A 22,715-nucleotide genomic window follows, 5' to 3' on the forward strand; every position below is an offset into this window, starting at 1 on the left:
CAGGAAAGTCACAAATTGACTTCCTTATTCACGCCTGAACAATGTAAACACGATTTGATAAAGTTCTTTTTCGAAGTTCGCGTTCAACTCGAAACGAGATTTACGCGTGTGTAAAAAAAAATGGATATTTCGTTACAAAATTGTTTGGGTTGGGCTTTGATACTCTTTAATTTTCTGGAAAAATTTTCAGTTACTTTTAATGACCAATAGCAAAGATCTCTTTAGAGTAAAATCTCCCGTGGGATAACATCGATTTTTGTAGTTCGCCTTGGACGCCAGGATTCGTAATGAAACATTAATATTCAAATTACTTTACAAATGAACTAACTTCCTTATTTTGTAAGATAGTATAATTGCGTCATATTGTATATTCCAAATGTAAATCGATTATTCGATGTGGAACATAAAATGATATTTTAATTATCTTATTTGTAAATTTTAAAAAATAATTGTGATTAGACGGACAAATTCGAATAATTAATTCGCTTACTCTGGTCCACGCCCCTCAGTGTAACAAAAATAATATTTAAGCAGTTAATAAAATTTAATAAATTTAAGGTTTACATGCGTCATGTTTGTGTTTTTTGATTAAAATATATAATAAAATTCAGGTCAATACACAAAACAATACTTTATTTAGATGTTAAAATTTAAAATTTAAATGTTAAAATTTAAAATTTAAAATTTTAACATTTAAATTTAAAATTTAAAATTTTAACATTTAAATTTTAAATTTTAACATTTAAATTTAAAATTTAAAATTTTAACATTTAAATTTTAAATTTTAACATCTAAATAAAGTATTGTTTTGTGTATTGACCTGAATTTTATTATATATTTTAATCAAAATTTAATAAATTTTTCGAAGTCATTTTACTGTAAGTGTTCGCGATATTCAGAATCTCGTCGCAAATGTCGAAGATTATAAATATTCGACATGTGAATCGTACAGCGTCTATTCGACGTCGGACCTCACACTTCGAACACGAAATCGAATTATTCGATCGAAATAATACGAAAACAAAAGAAAATTCCTTTTCTCCTCGATTATGACCCCCGAGCTCTGTTCACAGAGATACAAACAGTTATATCGCCTATTCGACGAGCATCGCTCTCTGTGATTGGTTGTAAGCGTGAGAAACTACAAACCAGTGCTGCCAATTGTTTACGCCGTGTTGTTCGAACCGCTGAAGTGGTAATTTGATATTATGTCGACGAGGGTAAGGAGAATATTTGGAAGGGGGGTGGAGGGTTGGTCGTGGCGTCACTCTGAGGGATGAATATTTTGCTGGTGGTGTGTCAAAGAAAAGGTTTACGCAAGAGAACAGCAGCCCTTGAAATGTTTTCTTTGAAAAGGCACTTGAAGGATTTCCTCATTCCACTGCAGAGAAGAAGTTGCCGGGTTCAATGAACTCACCGAAACCTTCGTTCTTGCTAAGGACACGCAGACATTAGCTAACCATTACCACGGAGGATTGTTAAAGTTTCGAGTTTAGCAGGTCCCAGAAATGAAAGGGACACAGAGAATTATGTACCGCGGATGAAAGTGGGGTTATTTATTTTTCACAGAAAGCGATGCTTCCATTTTTCGAAAGGAATATTATTGTTCCTTCTTACCCAAAGTTCTTTATTTTTTCCTCATGCCACCCCCTCGGTGGGGGGGGGGGTTGGGCGTGGGGGTTAGGTTCAAGTTCTTACGGAGTAAACAAGTCCAAGAGTCGCCCTTTCTCCCCCTCAGTGAGTGGGCTCTTTCGCCGATGTAACCAGAAAAAGAACACCTTTCTTATCTACCCACCCTCGTGAGGTTTCAACTTCCTTCACTAAAGAAAGAAAGAATCTTAAAAATTCTTATTTTTTTTATAACCTCCACGAGTTCGGATATTTCAACGTAATGAAAAATCTTATACTTGGTCTTTAATTCCTATTGATATGAATTGCAATGTAAGGCACTGTTAGCTTATGTATGCGTTTATCGGCTCTTGTTCACCGGGGCGTGGCGGCTGAAACTTTTTTAGTCGCTTTAAAGCAAACCAATGTAAGAAACAAGGAAAGTATCAGAAATTTAAAAAAAAAAAATCTGACGCGAAAACTTTACTCATGTCTTGTTTTAATTTATTATAATTCGTAATCCCGTGGCTGCGGGCAATAATTTATTAAGTCTCGACGGGAGAAATGTAACTTAGACCCCCCCCCACCCCCACCCCCCCAGTGATTCCCTGAAACTTCTTCCGGCTTGGCATTGCCTAAGAATTTTTTTCTCAACAAACAGTGTTTACCAACCATCGTCCAATATGCCCATTCATCGTTAGTTAAAAAACCTTCCTCTAGTTTGTTTACTACGTAATAGTTTTCGTATAAAAGAATGTCCTCATATTTTCTTATGCACTATAATAATATATATATTTTCACTTAAATTATGACTATATACCATTTGGTACATACCCGTAGTTGATTATCAATTAGGATTGGCTCTGCTAGAAACTAGGAGACAGGCGCCGCGTCCTTACTTCGTTGAAGTTGCTGGTGATGGCGTCGGAACTTGGGATGGCCGTGCTGTAGGAAGAGGCCGGTGGTCGTGGGATTTAGGTCGTCATCGTCTTCATCTTCCTCGTCCGCGCCGGAAGACGGGGACCGAGAATCCCCGCTGCTGTGCGAGTTCGAGTGGACGTTTTGGTTCGTGTAGCCGTTTCGGTTGAGCCGGTGCGCGTTCGCGGTGCTCATAGACAGATCCTCCGGCTCGGTTTGCTCCGGGAGGACGAGGGCGGAGGGTGGCATTGGGATTGGATTCGTGACGATCATGGATCCGGGTGGCGACGTGGCGCTCGCGAGGCGGATTACGCGACGAATTTCCTGAGGCTTCCGTAGTCTGCTTTTTTTCTCTAGAACGGATCCGTTGTTGTTGTGGGCGACCACGCGGCGAGAGGTCACGAAATGGTCCACCTCGTCATCGTCTTCTCCTTCGACGACCATGTCCGAAGCGTCTTCCTCGTTTTCAAAGTCATCAACAACCACGTCTTCGTCGTGGGAGCCAACTGCGGTGGAGAATTTCTGTCTAGCTGCTTCGTATTCATCGCGTTCTGACTTCTTCGATGCGTCCGCTATTCTCTTGCTCACAAAATCGAGTCCTCTCCGCTTTCCGTCTTCGATGCCGGACACTAGAACACCAGAAGAGGCGTCTTTGCTCGGACACTTGTGGTGCATCAGGTGGTGGCGACGCCTGAACCTACCCTGGCATCGCAGACACTCGAAGGGCTTCTCGCCCTTGTGAATCAGCATGTGGGCCTTGAGCTGATTTGAATCGGAGAACTTCGACGTGCATAGTTCGCAGGCGTAAGGCCGTTCGCCCGTGTGAACTCGGAGGTGTCGGCGAAGGTTCGCCACCTGGACGAACTGGCGGTCGCAGTGAGTGCACTCGTAGGGTTTCTCGCCCGTGTGCAGTCGCATGTGCGTCTTGAGGTGGTGATCGCGGGTGAATCGCTTCTCACAGACGCCACAGCGGAACGGCTTCTCGCCCGTGTGAGTCCGCTCGTGGTTCTGCAACACGTGCTTGTAGCCGAAGGACCGGTGGCACGTCCCGCAGGTGAATACTTTGTCGCGGCCCGCGACGGAGTCCACCGCGTTGCCCGCGCTCTTCGCTGGTTCCGAAGGAGGCGATGAACCTGAGGACGGAACATGACTTTAGCCACGGGAGTTTTCCCAGACGGGAGACGTCTCAATTTTCGTTTAACGTGTCGGCGTCCTCGTACAGTCAGCGTCGTGTAACCAATCAACGGACAGAATGGAACTGTCTGGTCCTTACTAAGGAAACAATGACAGTCCAAAATATTTCATTACTTGAGGAAAGAGTTTCGACAGGCTGTAGTTACCAGCAGCGAATTCTTACTTGTTACGAAATTTTAATGTCGAACCCAGGACAAGACACAGAACCGCAGTCTCACTGACGTGAAATTTATTTTTTTACGATATGCAATAAAATACATGTTATTCAACTTCTCCATCAAATATTATTATAATGACAAGATGGGCGGGGTATGTAGTACGCATACGAGCGATTCTGACTCCGAGTTTCGTTTGTAAGACTGAAGGGAAGAGGACAATCGGGAAGATTAATGGATTTTAAGAAAATGTGGTTGATTCACGTGACTTAGGATAGGGACTGGCGTTTTTTAGGGGCCCTTCTGGTTTCGTAGAGGTGGGGAACGTCTCGCCAAATGCTCTGAGTTCGTTTAGGAGAGTTTTTCAGTGCTGTTTGCCCGCGTTGTGAATGTTTTTGAGAGTCTTTTGTTATCCTTTTGGCTAAAAGGAGCCCATGTCTCTTCCAGAAACGATTTCATCAGTGTTAATAGTCTCTGAACAACAAACAAGTGAGAACCTATGCCAGCAACCTACAACCAGTCTATACAAAGCTGCTCTCACGTCCACCGAAGACACATTAGGACAGTCCCGAGGCCCCCAGAAGTAATTTATTAAGATCCCTTAATGTGGTGGCAATGAGCTTTCGCAACCAAATGCCCCCGATTCAATGTCGGTCCTTGCGCTCAGAGCGTGTGTACCTTGGTAACCTAGGCAGACGCCGTGTTTACGCACCTGACGTTGGGGGCGAAGGCGGGGCAGTGGTGATCTGTGCCATAGCCGCGACCTCGATGATGGTCGGCTCGACGCTGTCGACGTTCCTCGACGCCCGCTTCCTCGCGTTCGCCTGGTTCTTCCTGTTCACAGCCGAGACGCCTCCGCTGCTGCTGGTCACCACGTGGTTGTTGTTGTTTCTCTTCGCCGCTGCCGACTTCAGCGCCGTTCTGTTGTTGTTATTTGCGGAATCCGTTGTCACTACAGGCGGTGGCGACACCGAAGGCGAAGACCAGTTGAAAATACTCCCTGCACGCTGATGGTGGAACAGAGCGTGTCCAGAGGCGAGTGTCGTGCGTAGGCTGAGAGGTAGCCTGTGTGGGTTCGAACCCACGGCCCTTCCGGCCATGAGAGCAGCCGTGTGGGTTACAGACAGCAGTGAATCCGGGTTCCGGAACATCTGGTTATGGGGACTCAGGAGGGGCGCCACGCCTTCTGGGGTGCCGTGGTGAAGAAGGCCCGCGGACAGTGCTGCCCTCGGGACGCTCGTAATTGCAAGGTTACCGCTGTTCGTGTCGGGCGAGCAGGGGCTCCGGGTCGCTCTCCTGTCGCCGTTGGTCCCACCGAGTTCTGAAGTCGTGACCTTCATATCCCCCGGGCTTCCTCTGTGCTGGTGAGCCACCGCTGGTGGTGGTCCCCCTGAGGACAGAGAAGTCGGCCACGTCAGACTTGAGGCTTTGCTGAAAACCACTTCTATTTACAGTTATCTACGTTAGAGGCTTCCGATACACGTACTCGGATATAAACGTAGGTCGACACATCACTTGTCGTCCATTTCACGCCGACGTGGTTCTCTACCCGAAGGAGCACGCCCGATAACCCCACCACACGGAAGACGAAATGTTCCCTGCACATGAAACGGGCCCCAGGCCCCAGGGTCTCTTGAACTTTCCTTTGTTTCTCTGTTCTAACATGGCGGCTTCATTTCGCGAGGTCATGTTAGTACGAAATTCATCCCTTACTGACGAAGTATTCTACTAATTTGTTTCAGATTCAGGTTAGCGACTACCTACGTCTCGTTTTAAACAAAATATTTATTGGTCTACGTTGAAATTTAGACCAGCTAATTGAATCTGAAATAGTTACTTGAGGAAAATATGGATGGCAATGGTAAATGTTTCCTGTTTCTATGTTAATTGGATTGTAACAAACGCCATAGAAACATCGAGTATATTATTATTCAAGTTATATTATTTAACCGCAGGCAAAGGAAACAATTATTTGTTGAAATAAATTCTACTGGTCCTATTACCTGCAAAATGCAGACAATGTGTCCAGCCAAATTCTTCCTTATACAAAATATTGCAACTTCAAACATAAACCATTGAAGTTTTGGAAAAAAAAATTACAGTGGAGAATCTGACGTAAATACGTCTTTGTATTTAAATTATATTTAGGCAATAAATATATTCCCATTTTCGTTCAGGATTAGTTTTTGGTATTTTCTTGGGAACTTCAGGTTCATAATTTAATATTTCTAAGTTTTTTTACGTTTTCTGTACTGTGTCATATATTTCTGCATTACGGACTCTTTTAGTTTCAATGTCGTCCATCTTGTTATCTATACGTAGTATGACGCAATGCGCAGACGCAGAAATAGCGTGAAGTGAGATTCGCCTTTGTCCCTAACCTCAAACTTTGTTCAATTGTAAGAGACCACGACGTCCACCCGCAATGATCAGTTTAATCAAAACTGAAATGGAGAGAGTGGAGGGCAGTTTCACAGATTTCTTAATGATTCTTATACAAGATAAGAAATTGTGATATTCTAAAAGGATTTTAAGAGCACAAAATTATCTAATCTACGACGCACGTCTTCTACAAACGACTCACAGCTCAGCTCTTTCCGCTATAACGAAAGCGTATTGTTGACTTCAATAATGAAACACAACAATGCAGTGTAAACAGATGACGTAAAAGTTATTTTCTTAGGTAAAGGAGTAAAGCATTGTTATGAACGCAGGAGTTCATATAAAATCTGACCATTGTCGGTCCATATTTACAAATTGTTGGTATGGATCTTACACATCTTCGTCACAATGTTTTTTGCCGAACGACCCTTCCGTATAGACGTATTTACGTCAAAAATAAGATGGATCTATTTTACGTTTCTAACGTGAACGCGACAGAATATATTCTTATCTTTCATTTAAAATTAAATGGCATATATTTGTTACAAGAAATAAAGGACCGCTGTCCTGTTTTTGTCAACAATGTAAGTCCGATCATTGTTGTCCGTGAAACAATGTCGCCTTGAAGGCCGACTGTTTGAATTTTTCAAAATAATGTTCGACGATGCTTTTGATTCTTTTGGGGGGGGGCAGGGGCGGGGTATGTAACGTGCACTTCGTATGTTTATTTTTATCTCTAGCAAAACGAGACGTCAAGAAATTTCCTTTCAATTAAGATGAAAGATAATTAATATATCAGCTGTTTAGTAAGACAATGGAGCATTATTCTTTCCTATGCACTGACGTATCCTTCGCTATCCTGGCACTGAAATGGCGATTACATGACGTTGATACAAGAACTACATTTTCTACGATTATTTACGCTTAAGAATTTTTAATCTCTGCCTAAGAATACCATCTCAAAAAAAAAACAGGTCTTCCAAAAAATGGTGAATTACCGCGATTTTATCTGGTAACGAAATGGACCAATGTTCTTTCAGACTGAGGACACGTAAGGGGCAAAGGCGAAACTTGCGAACTGGACTGAAGTTCGTTCTCCCCCCCCCACCCCACCCCGCCGGCCCGCGTGCATTCAATATAATGCGTTACCTCAACGGAATCATGTAGCCCGCGGGTTTGATATCTTTCCCCAGCATTCGAGGGTCTATCTGTGACGTCACTCGCCCCTTGCTCCGACCCCTGTCACCGCCGAAGAGTACAGCCCAGGGGTCCAGTCGGTTCGACCTTCTGCCACGAAGGGAAGATGGCGCCTCGGTCGATCCAAAATGTCGCGATCAGAGACGCAGTGTCGAGTCTTCTCCTAAATGTGACTGGGCATAGGAGGGTTACGTCCTGAAGAAGGAGGTGATACGATCCCCGGAACATTTATAATCATGGCGTCACAATGCAGAAGACCACTGTTCAATATCGGCAGACCTTCAGCGATAATTGATTAAGACAAGAATAAACCTACAGGACGATGCATTCTGTCTGTCTGTCTGTGTGGCTTCGTGATATTGCTCCAGCGTCCTGACCTTTTGTGCTACTGAAATGGCAGTAAGAACCATCTCAACACATTTAATATTACATTTACTTTGCGACGAAAGTTGGTGTAGTGATCGATCCACTGACCTCAGACACTGCAGCCCAGCACCAACACAGATGTCACTCAGTTGGATCATCCAGCATCCGAGGCTGAAGATCGCCTTCATCGGGACATCAACATGATGATTCGATCACATGGAAGATCGTTTACGAGAACAGGACATCCGTTCACACAGCTTGGTACATAGAAATCCCTTCAATTCTCACTGTCCTTTTCACCGTAATAATTTGTTACGAAAAACCAAAATGATACACATAGAAACCGTCCTAAATGTAAAAATCATATCCAAACAAACGTCCCTCATCCAAATCCCGAGAATCCTTCAGTCGAATTAACTTCAACGGTAAAACGTACCGAAGATATTCAGATCGCAACATGAGGTAAAACTTTTGTTACCTACGGATCTCAGGATCTTGCGTAATATCTCCGAACAAAGCAACGGAAAATACGCGAATTTGTCAAAAACGGGAAGAATCAAAGATCTTCCACACACTGCACCACAAATGAACCTGTGCCTATGCCCCATAAGTGAGAAGCTACGAATTAGAAGCCAGCCACTGAAACAGGAGGACAGCGTAGATACCAGTTCTCAGAAGAACTGGGTGTATAAGAAATATATGCACTGATTTGACTGTATTAGAAAGAAATTCATAAAATATGTTAGGAACACAAAACTTTTGTAAAGGAAAGAGCGTCATAGCAATGAACTGTAGAATTAAGAATTATTTTGTTGTAAATAACTAAAAAAATGGAGTAAAATTGTAGAGAATTAATTTTTAGTTAACATATTGTAAATTAGGGATGTAGACATTTGCATGTAGGAATGTGTTGATGTCATATCCTGGCATCGAGTTAAAGAGCAAGGCTAGTTCACCTTACTCTCAGGGGAAATGCAGACGTAGTCATTAGGCAGTCAACAGAAGGGAAAAGTTGAAGAGAGGTCGAAACAGAAGGGCCGAAACTTCGAAGATAGCAGGAGGTTACGAGAGTCATTAAGAGCAAGGTGCAGCTGATCGAGCTACTTCTAACAGGTAAGCGCTGAGGAGATGAATCCGAGTATAGTTTATTTATTTGTAGTGTTCTGTCTGACGACAGGTCCATATGAACAGGATCCTTCCATCCTTTTCTCGGACTGGGACCTGTTCATATACGTTCTTGGCAGATGATCCAGAAGTGGTTTGCCATTGCCTTCTTCTGTGTGTGAATGGAGTAATTGTTGGGATGCCACGGAGGAAAACTCCGTGTTGCCTAGACCACGGCCTTGCCCAACACAAGTTATAAATTCGGGCATCGAACCCGAGACCCCAGGATTACAAGGCCAGCGTTCTAATCGCTAGACCACTGTCTAAGGGTGGATTAATAAATATTCAAAATTACGTAATTAGAGTGTACTAATGATAAAGTGAACTAGCCTGAATTAGGAAGGTAATGTTTTAATACAAATGTACAATTTCTGTAGTACTTAGTGTTAGAAATAAATGTGATCGTCTTAGGGAACAAGCTGTAGCCTCATATCAGCTGAGCATGTTTAAGCTGACATCAGCATCCTTGTGAACTCGCCTTGCTCCATCCCAAGCCACGCTACCAACATCAGTAAGACTAAACCCAAACAAATCTATCCAAAGTAGAACGTTACAATAGCAACGTCAAATTCGTTTTAAAATTCTCAAATCGGCGACTATGAAGATTATTTTTCTGTTATTTGCGCCGTGTAGCCCTGATGATGGAGGCAGCAAGGACCTCCGAAACGTCGGTAAACGTCTACCAGGCTGCACGGCGCAAAATCTCAGCAGACGGTCGTCTCCGTCTCATTTAAGGTTGTTCTTGTGTTGAAGGACACAAATATGGCGACGTGGATAACCTATGGGTTTGCCTTATCCGTTCAGACGGGATACAGTTTCAATATGGAGCGGATGGCCGTTGAAATTAGCAGAATTCTGCGTCTTTGTGTGTTTGTGTGGAGCCTTCGGACTCTGCTGACGTGGGCTACATTTCTTTTCCAAACAGAGATCGATCTTGTTTCAACGCAACGAACAGGTAATGAGTCACACATCGCATCGAAAACAGCCGGTCACTTGTCCTTGGTTTTAACTCTTAGAATAACTCTCCCACTGCACCATAAAAAAAACCCCGAAATATTAGACGTCATGTTTTGTCCGTTCCGGGTCCCAGCTTGTGAGTCGTGCAGTTACAGACGGAATCAGCGTTCAACTTCATCAGTGAACGCTCTTCGTACGTCCACAGAACACAGACCTAATGTACACCAACGCACCTTCTGAGAAACTATAGTAGAATCCTCTACCTACACACCTCCAAAAACGGCGAAGCTGCATCCCGTTACTGACCCGGTCACACCGGGGTTCACTTTCAACGTCTTACGTGGCGGACTGCAGTTTTCACAAAGACTGAGTTACATACGTGAATCACATCCAAATGATATTAGTCCGTACCGCGAAGAAAACACTACACTTCACCATTACAAAGATCAACTGGTTAACGCTGTTTAAGGAAATTATATATACAGGATGATTCAAAAAGGACTTTACAACTTTGAAAGTGTATAGAAATTTATTCAGAAGGCTTACAGAATCGGTTGAGGTGTCATTTTGTAGCAAAACAAATCAAGTTTTACCTCAAATAGTCATTTTGGTTCGATGTGATTGCCTTTGGTGATACGGCAGACATCCCACCTGAAATCAATTTCTTGCCAAACACGATCCAGCATATCCGGTGTCACTTCTGCAACTCCGGCGGTGATTCGAGCTTTGAGCTCAGTGAGATTGGCAGGTAATCTTTAATGAAATCCCATAAGAAAAAATCGAGAGGTGTCAAGTCTGGAGAACGAGGTGGCCATGCTATCGACCCTGTTCGACCAATCCACCGACCTGGGAAACGGTTATTAAGGAAATCCCAGACTTCTGTGACGTAATGAGGTGGTGCGCCGTCTTGCTGGAAGTGAATGCGTCCTTTTCGGTCATCTTCGTCTGTGGTATGAGAAAATTTTCGAGCCATTTTCAAATGCACTGCCGCTTGCACTCGCGGTGACGTAATTCGGTACTACAGCACAACGTGAGTCAAACTTGATTTGTTTTGCTACAAAATGACACCTCAACCGATTCTGTAAGCCTTCTGAATAAATTTCTATACACTTTCAAAGTTGTAAAGTCATTTTTGAATCACCTGGTATTTATTCTGATAATTAACCATTTGGAGCAGAGACTCGTTCAAATAATATTTAATAATTCAGTCCGTACCGCGAAGAAAACACAACGCCTCACCATTACAAAGATCAACTGGTTAACGCTGTTTAAGGAAACAATATAATCTATTCTGATAATTAATTAACCATTTGGAGCAGAGACTAGTTTAAATAATATTTAATAATTCAGTCCGTACCGCGAAGAAAACACAACGCCTCACCATTACAAAGATCAACTGTTTAACGCCGTTTAAGGAAATAATAGTTATTTATTCTGATAATTAATTAACCATTTGGAGCAGAGACTCGTTCAAATAATATTTAATAATTCAGTCCGTACCGCGAAGAAAACACAACGCCTCACCATTACAAAGATCAACTGGTTAACGCTGTTTAAGGAAACAATATAATCTATTCTGATAATTAATTAACCATTTGGAGCAGAGACTCGTTTAAATAATATTTAAGAATCCAGTTCGTACCGCGAAGTAAACACATCTCTTCACCATTACAAAGATTAACTGGTTAACGCTGTTTAAGGAAATAATTGCCTTTGCAGACAGAATTCAGAATAAGTTTTCTTGTTCCTTGGGTACTGCAATGTCAGACTAAGGCAGCCCTTCCTTTTAATTCGACTGTTGCTAAGGTAACAGCTGATGAGCAAAACATATTTGTCTCCTCGTCGCCAAAACACGCGCTAGTGAAAGTCCGAGACGGGATTTCCATCGTCTGTTATTTCTGAATTAGTCTTCTGTTTCAAAAGCGACGTATTTATCTGTGCAAACTGCGTTCCATCAGATGCTTTGATTTCTGAACATTGTTCAATTGTTTATCGGAAAACTGATTCTTCGTGAATCAACGTGGATTCAGACGGCCTAGATTTTGTGCTTCAAAGTTGTCAAATAAGGAAATGCAGATACGTGTTGTTTTGAGGATGATCTTGTTTTGAAAAATCACAATTTGCAAGAAATACGAGTAATCATTGGTACAATTTTCAATAGGAGGCTTCCAAAGGCGGCGCAGACAGCCGATAAGGGGTGGTCCTCCAGCTTGGGAGGGGTTGGGCGTAGGGCTAACAACCCTTCACCGTAAAAATGTTTTATGCCTCGCATTAGAACGCTCTGAAGTACGGCGTTCCAAAGCCGTTCATCACGAGACGTCACGTAGGTCCTTCTTACACTAAAATGTCTCGAACTCGTCGTTGAACAGCGTCCCAATAGACAGAAACACTAATCTATCATGTTTATTAATTATACATATTATCGTAATGTTTCGAGTGTCTTTGGTTCCCCTAACCCCATTTTTCCCATAAGGTTTGAAATTCGCGCAACGCGGTTTTGACGTTCGCGATTTGGGATTTCAAGAACGTAAAGGCCCCCTCCTCCCCCCGCTAACGACGAAAGGTGGGCTGTACCCAGCATCAGTATCATTTGATGTCCACATCGTTTCTAGTTCATTATTCGACGCCATATTGTCTGATGAACTGAAAAAGCGTCTTTAAACATACCATAAATATAAATAGAATTCAGAAATCGTCCTAGACTTCAGGACATCGTGTCAGCATTAATTACTAATAACTTTACGTTTACGTCTTGATATTTATAAGAAAGCGTATGTCTATGTCTGTGAAACACACGAAATGCTTCTATCGACTGTCTCCAGATCGGGGACACGTCTAAATCGATTAAACGATAAAACGATTATCGACTTTCGATGTGGTGGGATAAGGAAACGTTTTCATTAGGCTGCTTCGATTTGCAAGTGTTTGTACTATTGATAAGCTTTTTGGAACGTTGCTTAGCAATTCAAACACCCTGTGTGATCAGAACTTTCATGACAGCTTTTTAATAAATTATGTGCATTATAAACTAACATTTAACAATACGGAGAGTTCCCGTCAAACCACACAACTTCGTCTGTAATTTAATATTTATGTACTAACTAATTAGGGTATATATACTGTCGTAAAATGACATCTGTGTTATTAACGAATGAGTTTAAATTTCGTACCTTAATTGTAGTCATGTTGGTACTCAGCTTCAGTTCAAGATGGCGTGTGGACGATAAGTGTTTTATAAGGTTTCTGTGCAAAAAATGTGTTTTCTGTTGTTTCTCTTACGGATTTATAGTGTCAGTTTACCAACAATTGCAGACAAAGTTGTATAATCTGTTTATTTACACAGATATCCAGCGAAGACTTTGTAGGTAAGTCGTAATTTATACTAATTGCTTCCAATGAATGTTGCTTGTTTTATTGGAAAACAATGCAGCTAAGTCTGGCTTAAATGACACGTTATGTTTGTGTATGGAATCAGTACACTCAGGTAACAAAGTATTTTTGTTTGTCAGTCGATGTGTTTATTTGGTAATCCTCTATTTAATGCTTGTAAAACTCTATTATGATGAAGTTAACTTTTACTGTATTCTTAAGATGATTATTTCAGTGTGTTCTTACTGGGAAGGTTATGTTCTGTGCATGATAAAATTCCAGCTTTTGTAATCTTTATAGACAAACATCATAATAATTGTTGATGAGGAGACTGGAAGTTTGTCATTTTACTCAGGGCCTTGGCCTGAAATGACAAACTGTAGACATTATGATAACATTTAGTGCTTAAATGCCCATAGGAAGAATAATTATTCATGTAGTGAAGACTTCTTGATACCCCAAATGCTCTTATATTAACTTTTAAACAAATTAGGAAATATATACATCCTGAAGACAAGAATACCTTGATGACTTTGTTTATGAACATTAGAAATTCATCAAGGATTGTGTATTTAAGTTCCTTTCTAATGCTACTTTAAATTGTGAATTTGTATTCACAAGACTCGTGAAACAAGATGGTGAACTGTAGAAAATGTTGATGCCTGAATGATGAGAGGTTGGCAACAATTGGTCTGTGAAGAAACTGATTGTTATTCCTTGTGTTGGCACTTTCTATGGCAGGATCAATTTGAAAATGTTCTCAGTTATTTAGAATGAAGTTCATTGTTGAGAACATGGAACAGATAAAATCTCTAATCTTTTAAAAAGACTTTTACTCAAATTTGTTTGTAGTTTGTCACCGGCCATTAATGTGAGAATTTTCCTTTGTCAAGTGAATATCTTTTTTGTTTTTATGTTAATTACCACCCACTCTCCAAATTATTCTATACTTCATTGGAGTGGAAACTGGCAAAATAAGTGTCATTGTTGCTGACATGCAACATGGTTCGAACTCCACAGAATGCTCCATTTAACTTAGGTATCAGTTCTTCAATACAATTTGTCCATTTTAAATGACTATCAATTTACAAAACCAGGAATATTATCAACGTACGTAACAAACATTCAGAAGCCAGTACTAACTCTTTGAAGTTGTGTCACTGTTGAGAAGCTGACAGTCACTCAGCTGGTCAACAAATCTCCTTTGTTTGTAAGAATCCGCCATAAGTCTAACAGATGAATCCAGTCTTCTCCTCCCACACCTTTTTTCTATAACATTCACTTTAATATTATCCTCCCATCCTCACCTAGGCGTTCCGAATTGTTTCTTCAGGTTGGCCAACTGTTGTACTTTAAAACACAAATTCCCTATGAATAAAACGTTTTATAAAAAAATATAATGTCTTTAAATGTGAAAAGACATATATAACTATGATGTACTGTGAGGTTCTTGGTTCGTGTCGCGGTTATTGAAATAAAATATAATATTTTATCTTTTGCCTTGTTTTGGCTCATCATATATTAAGGGAAGAATACATTCTGGAAGTGCCTTCTATTATCCATTTCCGAAACGTCATTCCGAACCCCAAATGAAAGGTTAATTACGGAACAATCCATCTGTTACCTTAAGAACAGAACATTAATTGTAATGGAGACGCCTCTTTGAAAGTGAAACTTTAAATATGGGATACATCAGAAAATAACATGAAAATTATATATATTTTTTTTAAATTCGGGGCCAGGTTGCCTCCATCTGCGGGTTTTGATACCGAAGATGATAAACATTACTGTTTCTCCTACAAGAAAGTTGGGTCAGGTAACAATTTGGATGTCCCAAAAGTAATAAAATATTTAAAGCATAAATAACTGATATTTTTATTTTAATGTGCGTGTACCTGGCTTACCATTAATACAAATGCGAAGCCCACCAGATTTCTCACGTAAGCAAGATACTTAGCAAAACAAACAGATAATTAAGTCACATTAGGCTCGTTTTAAAATTAAAAAGTTGGGATAACGATTGGATTAATCAGGCTCGAACACGTGAGACACCGGTGGGAATTTGTTGACCAGCTGAGCGACTATTAGGTTTTCGAGGAGGACTTTGCCCTGTAACTTTTTTATTTACCGATGTCTTGAATCGAAGAGAACTTTTACGAAGCCGTTATCACTTAGTCAAGTATTGCGTGATTGAAAACACGGAAAGTCGAGGCGGCAGGTACACAACGCAGTTAGTTAACATTCTGATTCACTCAAAAGATTCAAAAACGTAAAAAAAAGTGTTAACATTTGCGGTTCTTTTGGAAAATCGCGGCGCATTTTTATAAATCTTTTTAGTTTATAGATGACTACCAACTGTTCATAAGAACCTGCTGCCCCTATATGCAGGGTCGATGTACGCCATGCAAAGTGACTGATTACGGTAGGACAGTTTGGTGTAAATTATTCCGATTATATTCTATATTATAATTTATTTATTCGGTCCCTCCAGGGATAATAGTGCCTTAAATCAGGCCACGACCGCTTCCTTCCACATTCTTTCCAATTCATTATTCAATGTCATCTTCGTTTTCGACGCTGCATTGTCTGAGCTACTGAAACGTAAAGAAACTTTAACCAGGAAACAGACCAACAAACAAACAAACAAACTAACTAACTCTTTCACTTCGCGGTCAAATCAGTGTTCAAAATTCTTCGCGGTACGGACTGGATTCTTAAATATTATTTGAACGAGTCTCTGCTCTAAATGGTTAATTAATTATCAGAATAAATTATATTATTTCCTTAAACAGCGTTAACCAGTCGATCTTTGTAATGGTGAGGCGTTGTGTTTTCTTCGCGGTACGGACTGGATTCTTAAATATTATTTGAACGAGTCTCTGCTCCAAATGGTTAATTAATTATCAGAATAAATTATATTATTTCCTTAAACAGCGTTAACCAGCTGATCTTTGTAATGGTGAGGCGTTGTGTTTTCTTCGCGGTACGGACTGGATTCTTAAATATAATTTATACGAGTCTCTGCTCTAAATGGTTAATTAATTATTAGAATAATTTATATTATTTCCTTAAACAGCGTTAACCAGTTGATCTTTGTAATGGTGAGGCGTTGTGTTTTCTTCGCGGTACGGACTGGATTCTTAAATATTATTTGAACTAGTCTCTGCTCTAAATGGTTAATTAATTATCAGAATAAATTATATTATTTCCTTAAACAGCGTTAACCAGCTGATCTTTGTAATGGTGAGGCGTTGTGTTTTCTTCGCGGTACGGACTGGATTCTTAAATATAATTTGAACGAGTCTCTGCTCCAAATGGTTAATTAATTATCAGAATAAATTATATTATTTCCTTAAACAGCGTTAACCAGCTGATCTTTGTAATGGTGAGGCGTTGTGTTTTCTTCGCGGTACGGACTGGATTCTTAAATATAATTTATACGAGTCTCTGCTCTAAATGGTTAATTAATTATTAGAATAATTTATATTATTTCCTTAAACAGCGTTAACCAGTTGATCTTTGTAATGGTGAGGCGTTGTGTTTTCTTCGCGGTACGGACTGGATTCTTAAATATTATTTGAACTAGTCTCTGCTCTAAATGGTTAATTAATTATCAGAATAAATTATATTATTTCCTTAAACAGCGTTAACCAGTTGATCTTTGTAATGGTGAGGCGTTGTGTTTTCTTCGCGGTACGGACTGAATTCTTAAATATTATTTGAACGAGTCTCTGCTCCAAATGGTTAATTAATTATCAGAATAAATTATATTATTTCCTTAAACAGCGTTAACGAGTTGATCTTTGTAATGGTGAAGAGATGTGTTTTCTTCGCGGTACGGACTGAATTCTTAAATATTATTTGAACGAGTCTCTGCTCCAAATGGTTAATTAATTATCAGAATAAATTATATTATTTCCTTAAACAGCGTTAACGAGTTGATCTTTGTAATGGTGAAGAGATGTGTTTTCTTCGCGGTACGGACTGAATTCTTAAATATTATTTGAACGAGTCTCTGCTCCAAATGGTTAATTAATTATCAGAATAAATTATATTATTTCCTTAAACAGCGTTAACGAGTTGATCTTTGTAATGGTGAAGAGATGTGTTTTCTTCGCGGTACGGACTGAATTCTTAAATATTATTTGAACGAGTCTCTGCTCCAAATGGTTAATTAATTATCAGAATAAATTATATTATTTCCTTAAACAGCGTTAACGAGTTGATCTTTGTAATGGTGAAGAGATGTGTTTTCTTCGCGGTACGGACTGAATTCTTAAATATTATTTGAACGAGTCTCTGCTCCAAATGGTTAATTAATTATCAGAATAAATTATATTATTTCCTTAAACAGCGTTAACCAGTCGATCTTTGTAATGGTGAGGCGTTGTGTTTTCTTCGCGGTACGGACTGGATTCTTAAATATTATTTGAACGAGTCTCTGCTCCAAATGGTTAATTAATTATCAGAATAAATTATATTATTTCCTTAAACAGCGTTAACCAGTTGATCTTTGTAATGGTGAAGTCTTGTGTTTTCTTCGCGGTACGGACTGAATTCTTAAATATAATTTAAAGGAGTCTCTGCTCCAAATGGTTAATTAATTAATGAAATAACAGTCTCGAGCATGTTTTATATTATCTCCTGGTGTAAACGCAAGCTGATATACCTGATATCTGGCAATGTTTCGAATGTCGAATAATTTTTAGTTTATACGAAAGCTGACCTGTGACATTTCTGACAGTTCATATAAACGATGAATCTATTTCAAATCTAAAAGTTCTTGACGATGGTGATGAGTCATTTGAATAAAAAATTTGTTGGATATTATCCGTCGTCTAGTAAATAAGACGTAAAACGACGTTTCGGAGATGGGGCTGTATCTCTAACTAGTAGGCCCAACTGAGTAGGAACCTGAAGACGGAGATAGGGCCCCATCTCCGAAACGTCGTTTTACGTTTTATATTTTATTTACTAGACGATGGATAATATCCAAGAAAATTTTTATTCAAACGGTGGATCTATTGTTTATAACATTTCATAAGTCTCCGCTGAATGTTCTTTCGTGGCTCCTTTCCCGCAAGCTTTCCACAAATAATTGTTTGCGTCATTGGGTGTCGCAAGATTAGTTGTTAGATTAATTAATAGTTTATCGGCAAAACTTTCAGTTAAGCCTAAACACCCATCACTCGACTTCCGAATTTTCGTTACAACGAACCGTTTAAATATATACCTTATATATTTTTCTATTTATAAACATTGTTTGAGCTATAACGAACCAATTAATTTATTACCATTAATTCTTTAAAACTCTTACACGTACAGAAATTACACATTAACATACATGCAACTAATTTTTCCTTCTTTACGTAAATTCTAATGCCCATACTATAAATACAGTAAAGCGTGTACAATGTAGACATTTCAGTGCTCTAAAACAGTGGTATTCAACCTTTTTTGTTCGCGTGCCCCCAGATATAATTTCTCTTCGACTTTGTACCCCCAAAGTTGTTGATGTATAATTCAAGTTATACAGAGTATATAATCTACATCTAAAATAAATTAAATAAATTACATTACTGATTATTCAGTGTTTATGATAAAATGTTATATATATTTTAAATTTCACGTACTCCCTAAGATGTCTCCGCGTACCCCCAGATATAATTTCTCTTCAACTTTGTACCCCCAGAGTAAAATTTGTATAATTCAAGTTATACGTAGTATATAATCTACTTCTAAAATGAATTAAATAAATTACATTACTGATTATTCAGTGTTTATCATAAAATAATATATATATATTTAAATCTCACGTACCCCCTAAGATGTCTTCGCGTACCCCAGGTTGAATACTACTGCTCTATAGGGTTAAATTGCTCTAATATGTGGAGAATATACTGGTGATATTTTGTGTTTTAACATTTAAAATTAATTGGAATTTCATTTTCGATTTAAGAATTTCGGACGTAAAACACTCTTCATCGCAAGGATTAACGCTCGTAAATCGGGGGGTGGGGGGGGGGGAGTGTGTATTTTGTTGCCGTTATAATAATTTCTGATGCTTAGGACCGGATGAAATTCGTGATTTTATCAGAAAATTTTTGTAGTGGAATATTAACCTTTTTAAGTCTTGCACTTTTATATCAGATCATTCTGCGATAATTTGTTAACACTTTATTCTATACGACACCGTCTCGATGCTATATTTCTTACTCTCAGAGTGAACTTTGGACATATTTTGCGCACTGCTACTGGTGTCGTGTGCCTACAATGCAAACAGAGAATTTCGTGATTTCATTGTTTACGATTCACTAGGTGCGTCATTGCCGCAAATGGCGTCCGCACATTTTTAGCTTAAACTCTGCGTCATCTGAGGAATCCATTCATTATACGAGGGAAGCGTCTAATGTGATTAGTTTATTTGTATTAGCGTTTAGACTGTTATAAACTCTTTGCTGTTAGCGAACACAGTAATAAAGGAACTTAACTCAATTTAATTTAATTAGTAGCTTTAATTAAAGATGTAAGAGACATCCAAATTTTCGTCTCTTTATATTGATTTTTCTTCTGGTAAGTAAATTTTTTTCGATATGCCATAAGATATAAATTTAAAGACGTAATAATTGAATCGCTGTTGGCGATAATATATGAATGATGGTGATTACGCGAGATGTGAGAATTTTGTCCGGAATAAAATCTTCCTTATAATGCCGTTACCAAATCCTACAGCCACGTAATTAGCTTTCGTGTTCATTTTTAATTGTTGTAAATTGTTTAAACTCACTTAGGAATTATTTGCGTCTACACAGTAAGAAATCCAGGTTTATATGGCAACAAAATAACTTTCGTGCCGTCCCACGAACACAAAATTTATTTTAAATATCGCGTAAAATATGTGAAACAGCTTCACATTGAATTTTACGTATAATTACGCAGTCATCGATCATGAAATATAAAAGATTTCACAAATAACTTGACCGTGTTGACTACGTAAGTCGGCAGTTATATTAAAAAGTAATTGGGATACAGTTTTTTGTGTGATACAAGTAATTTTATTAACCTCGTCGTGTTTTCGCGTGTTAGAAATACAGAAAGACGGAAAAATCTTGTTATTTTGGACAGATATTTGCAGACTGATGTAGAAACACCCCGAAGTCTTGGGGGCCAAAGGTAGATCCTGGTGATGTGACTTGGTTTTGAAAAACACATCGCCGATGTTTCCGATGAATTGACGTCGAAAAGCAGAGAACATTAGAATATGAAGTTATCAATGCGCTGATCTCTTATGTATACGTGAAAATGCCATAGAAATAATCAGTTAAAAGTATTCCTACGAATAAGACAGCCAAGCGTCGCGTCTCTAAGTCTTCGGTCGAAACGGGAGGCTTCCTTGCCAGGTCTCGCTTGGAACACCGACCGGTCGACTGCATTAGCAACCGCGTTGTCTCCACGCGAGAGACGTTCTCACAACAACCATTTATTTTTGTTTCAATTATCGCTGGGTAATCAGTCGTCGAGTATCAAAAAGGAAGTGACGAAAATAGTCGGTTTATGGCATTAATCGTAATATAATATTTTAAAGATTCGGTCACAGTTCTCGGTATGTTGTGAGGTTAATTTTTCTTAAAAATTAATTTAATCGTAATGAGATCTCACAGATAAGATTTTCTTTCGATATTTCGATTCTTATCAAAGTTGTATGCATTTTTAAAAAAAAATTATTCGGCTTTTAATCGATTAGCATGTAATTTTCGAAGGAATAACTTCACGATCTGATATCAGATACACATATTTTAAACATAAAATTTTTAAAAAAATACTAATTTATTATGTTTTTTTAAGGAGATAAGCGGGGATATTGATTTATTTATATTTAAGGATGCTGTATCAACTACGTCGAATGACATTCGAAGGTGGCCTTGATTAGGGAATAGACAGGGGTGTGGAAGGAGACGGTTGTGCCCTGTTTGAGGTATTATTCCGACATTAACATGTAAAATCAAGAGCACAGAAAAGAAATGAAATATTTCAAGTCTATTTTTTTCATTCTGACGGTCGAGTTGACACGACCGAAAGCGCTAACCGCGGTCGGTCAGGGTACTTACTACGTTACCTCGTCGCTCTTCTACAGCAAAGGCATCGTCATTTGCATCCTCGAGTCGTTCGTCTACTTAAGTCGTAATATCAGCGCTGTCACGTGATAAGGGCACATCTCACGAACACACACCCCCACACACACACATCCACAAAGAAACACTAATTACCTGAAGCAGACACCGTTTGTAAAGACAGTGCCATTGCACGCCCGTCCGTCTGTCTGTCTGTCAAGTGACGGATTGCGCACTCTGTCCGCTCCTCCTGACAGATCTTCGTACTATACTGCAGCCCCTAACCTACACCAATAATACAACTGCCCCCTCCCTTCCATCCCCACACTGATGTGAGCACGCTTCAACCCTCGCCCCCTCCACTTTCCTTCAACCCCCTCCCTTCGCAAACGCTCCCCACCACCGCGAGCATCGCCATCTCATTTCTGAGAGACACTGGACCACCTTCACCACCTCGGATCAACAATCGTCCAAGTGCCATGTGACGCAACTGGGTCCAGTATTCTTTTTCTCGGGTAGAAGTAAAGTAAAGTTTGTCCTACTATACGCCATGTAGGCGCTTGGGGGGAGTGGAGGTATAGCTCCTCTCTTCCTTGACCTCGGCACTAGGTGGGGGTGAGTGGTCAGCATCACGCCCCGGCCGGCTTTACCCCCGGGAAAGGACCCCGGTACCCATTGTAGAGGAGGCTGGGTGGGACCCAGAGTCGGTCTGGACGCAGAGGCTAGAGGAAAAGTCCTCTGCCCTCTTTTTCTCGGGTACTGGACGAAAATGAGGGCCTGATGACTGAAACGTTGGTTAACATCGACCAGACTACACAGCGCAACAACCCACAAGACAGAAATCTTCCTACTCATCGCCCTGATGATGGAGGCAGTATGACCTCTGAAACGTTGGTTAACATCGACCAGACTACACAGCGCAACAACCCAGAAGACAGAAATCTTCATACTCTGATGACGGAGGCAGTATGACCTCTGAAACGTTGGTTAACATCGACCAGACTACACAGCGCAACAACCCAGAAGACAGAAATCTTCATACTCTGATGACGGAGGCAGTATGACCTCCGAAACGTCGGTAAACATCGACCAGACTACACAGCGCAACAACCCAGAAGACAGAAATCTTCATACTCTGATGACGGAGGCAGTATGACCTCCGAAACGTTGGTAAACATCGACCAGACTACACAGCGCAACAACCCAGAAGACAGAAATCTTCATACTCTGATGACGGAGGCAGTATGACCTCTGAAACGTTGGTTAACATCGACCAGACTACACAGCGCAACAA

The 22,715-nt window shown here is 39.9% G+C and overlaps 2 protein-coding genes across 2 annotated transcripts in view; one reads left to right on the forward strand and one right to left on the reverse strand.

Moving 5' to 3' along the window:
- Nucleotides 1-2,222: 2,222 nt before the first annotated feature.
- LOC110840326 (uncharacterized) lies at nt 2,223-21,812 on the reverse strand. The gene is made up of 3 exons (XM_022085274.2): nt 21,578-21,812; nt 4,588-5,265; nt 2,223-3,659 (listed from the first exon to the last, which is right to left on the reverse strand). The coding sequence occupies exons 1-3, from the start codon at nt 21,609-21,611 to the stop codon at nt 2,482-2,484; spliced, it is 1,890 nt and encodes a 629-aa protein (XP_021940966.1). The 5' UTR covers nt 21,612-21,812; the 3' UTR covers nt 2,223-2,481.
- Nucleotides 13,141-22,715, forward strand: part of LOC110840336 (uncharacterized) — a 139,662-nt gene continuing 130,087 nt past the window's right edge. Inside the window, exon 1 of the mRNA XM_087360753.1 lies at nt 13,141-13,306. The gene's annotated coding sequence lies outside the window, so the exon portion shown is untranslated. The remainder of the gene's footprint in view (nt 13,307-22,715) is intronic.

This window comes from Zootermopsis nevadensis, unplaced genomic scaffold, assembly GCF_977971745.1.
Source record: "Zootermopsis nevadensis isolate Lab colony 2312 unplaced genomic scaffold, Znev_1.0 Znev_ptg000046l, whole genome shotgun sequence".
In the NCBI taxonomy this organism is placed as follows: domain Eukaryota; kingdom Metazoa; phylum Arthropoda; class Insecta; order Blattodea; family Termopsidae; genus Zootermopsis; species Zootermopsis nevadensis.

Excerpts from the sequence above, each read along its gene's own strand:
- LOC110840326 (XM_022085274.2), bottom strand. The coding sequence starts at position 21,611 with ATGGCACTGTCTTTACAAACGGTGTCTGCTTCAG. Across the intron at positions 5,266-21,577 it reads ACAAACGGTGTCTGCTTCAG|GGGGACCACCACCAGCGGTG; the intron begins GTAATTAGTGTT and ends CTCTGTCCTCAG. Across the intron at positions 3,660-4,587 it reads GCCTTCGCCCCCAACGTCAG|GTTCATCGCCTCCTTCGGAA; the intron begins GTGCGTAAACAC and ends TTCCGTCCTCAG.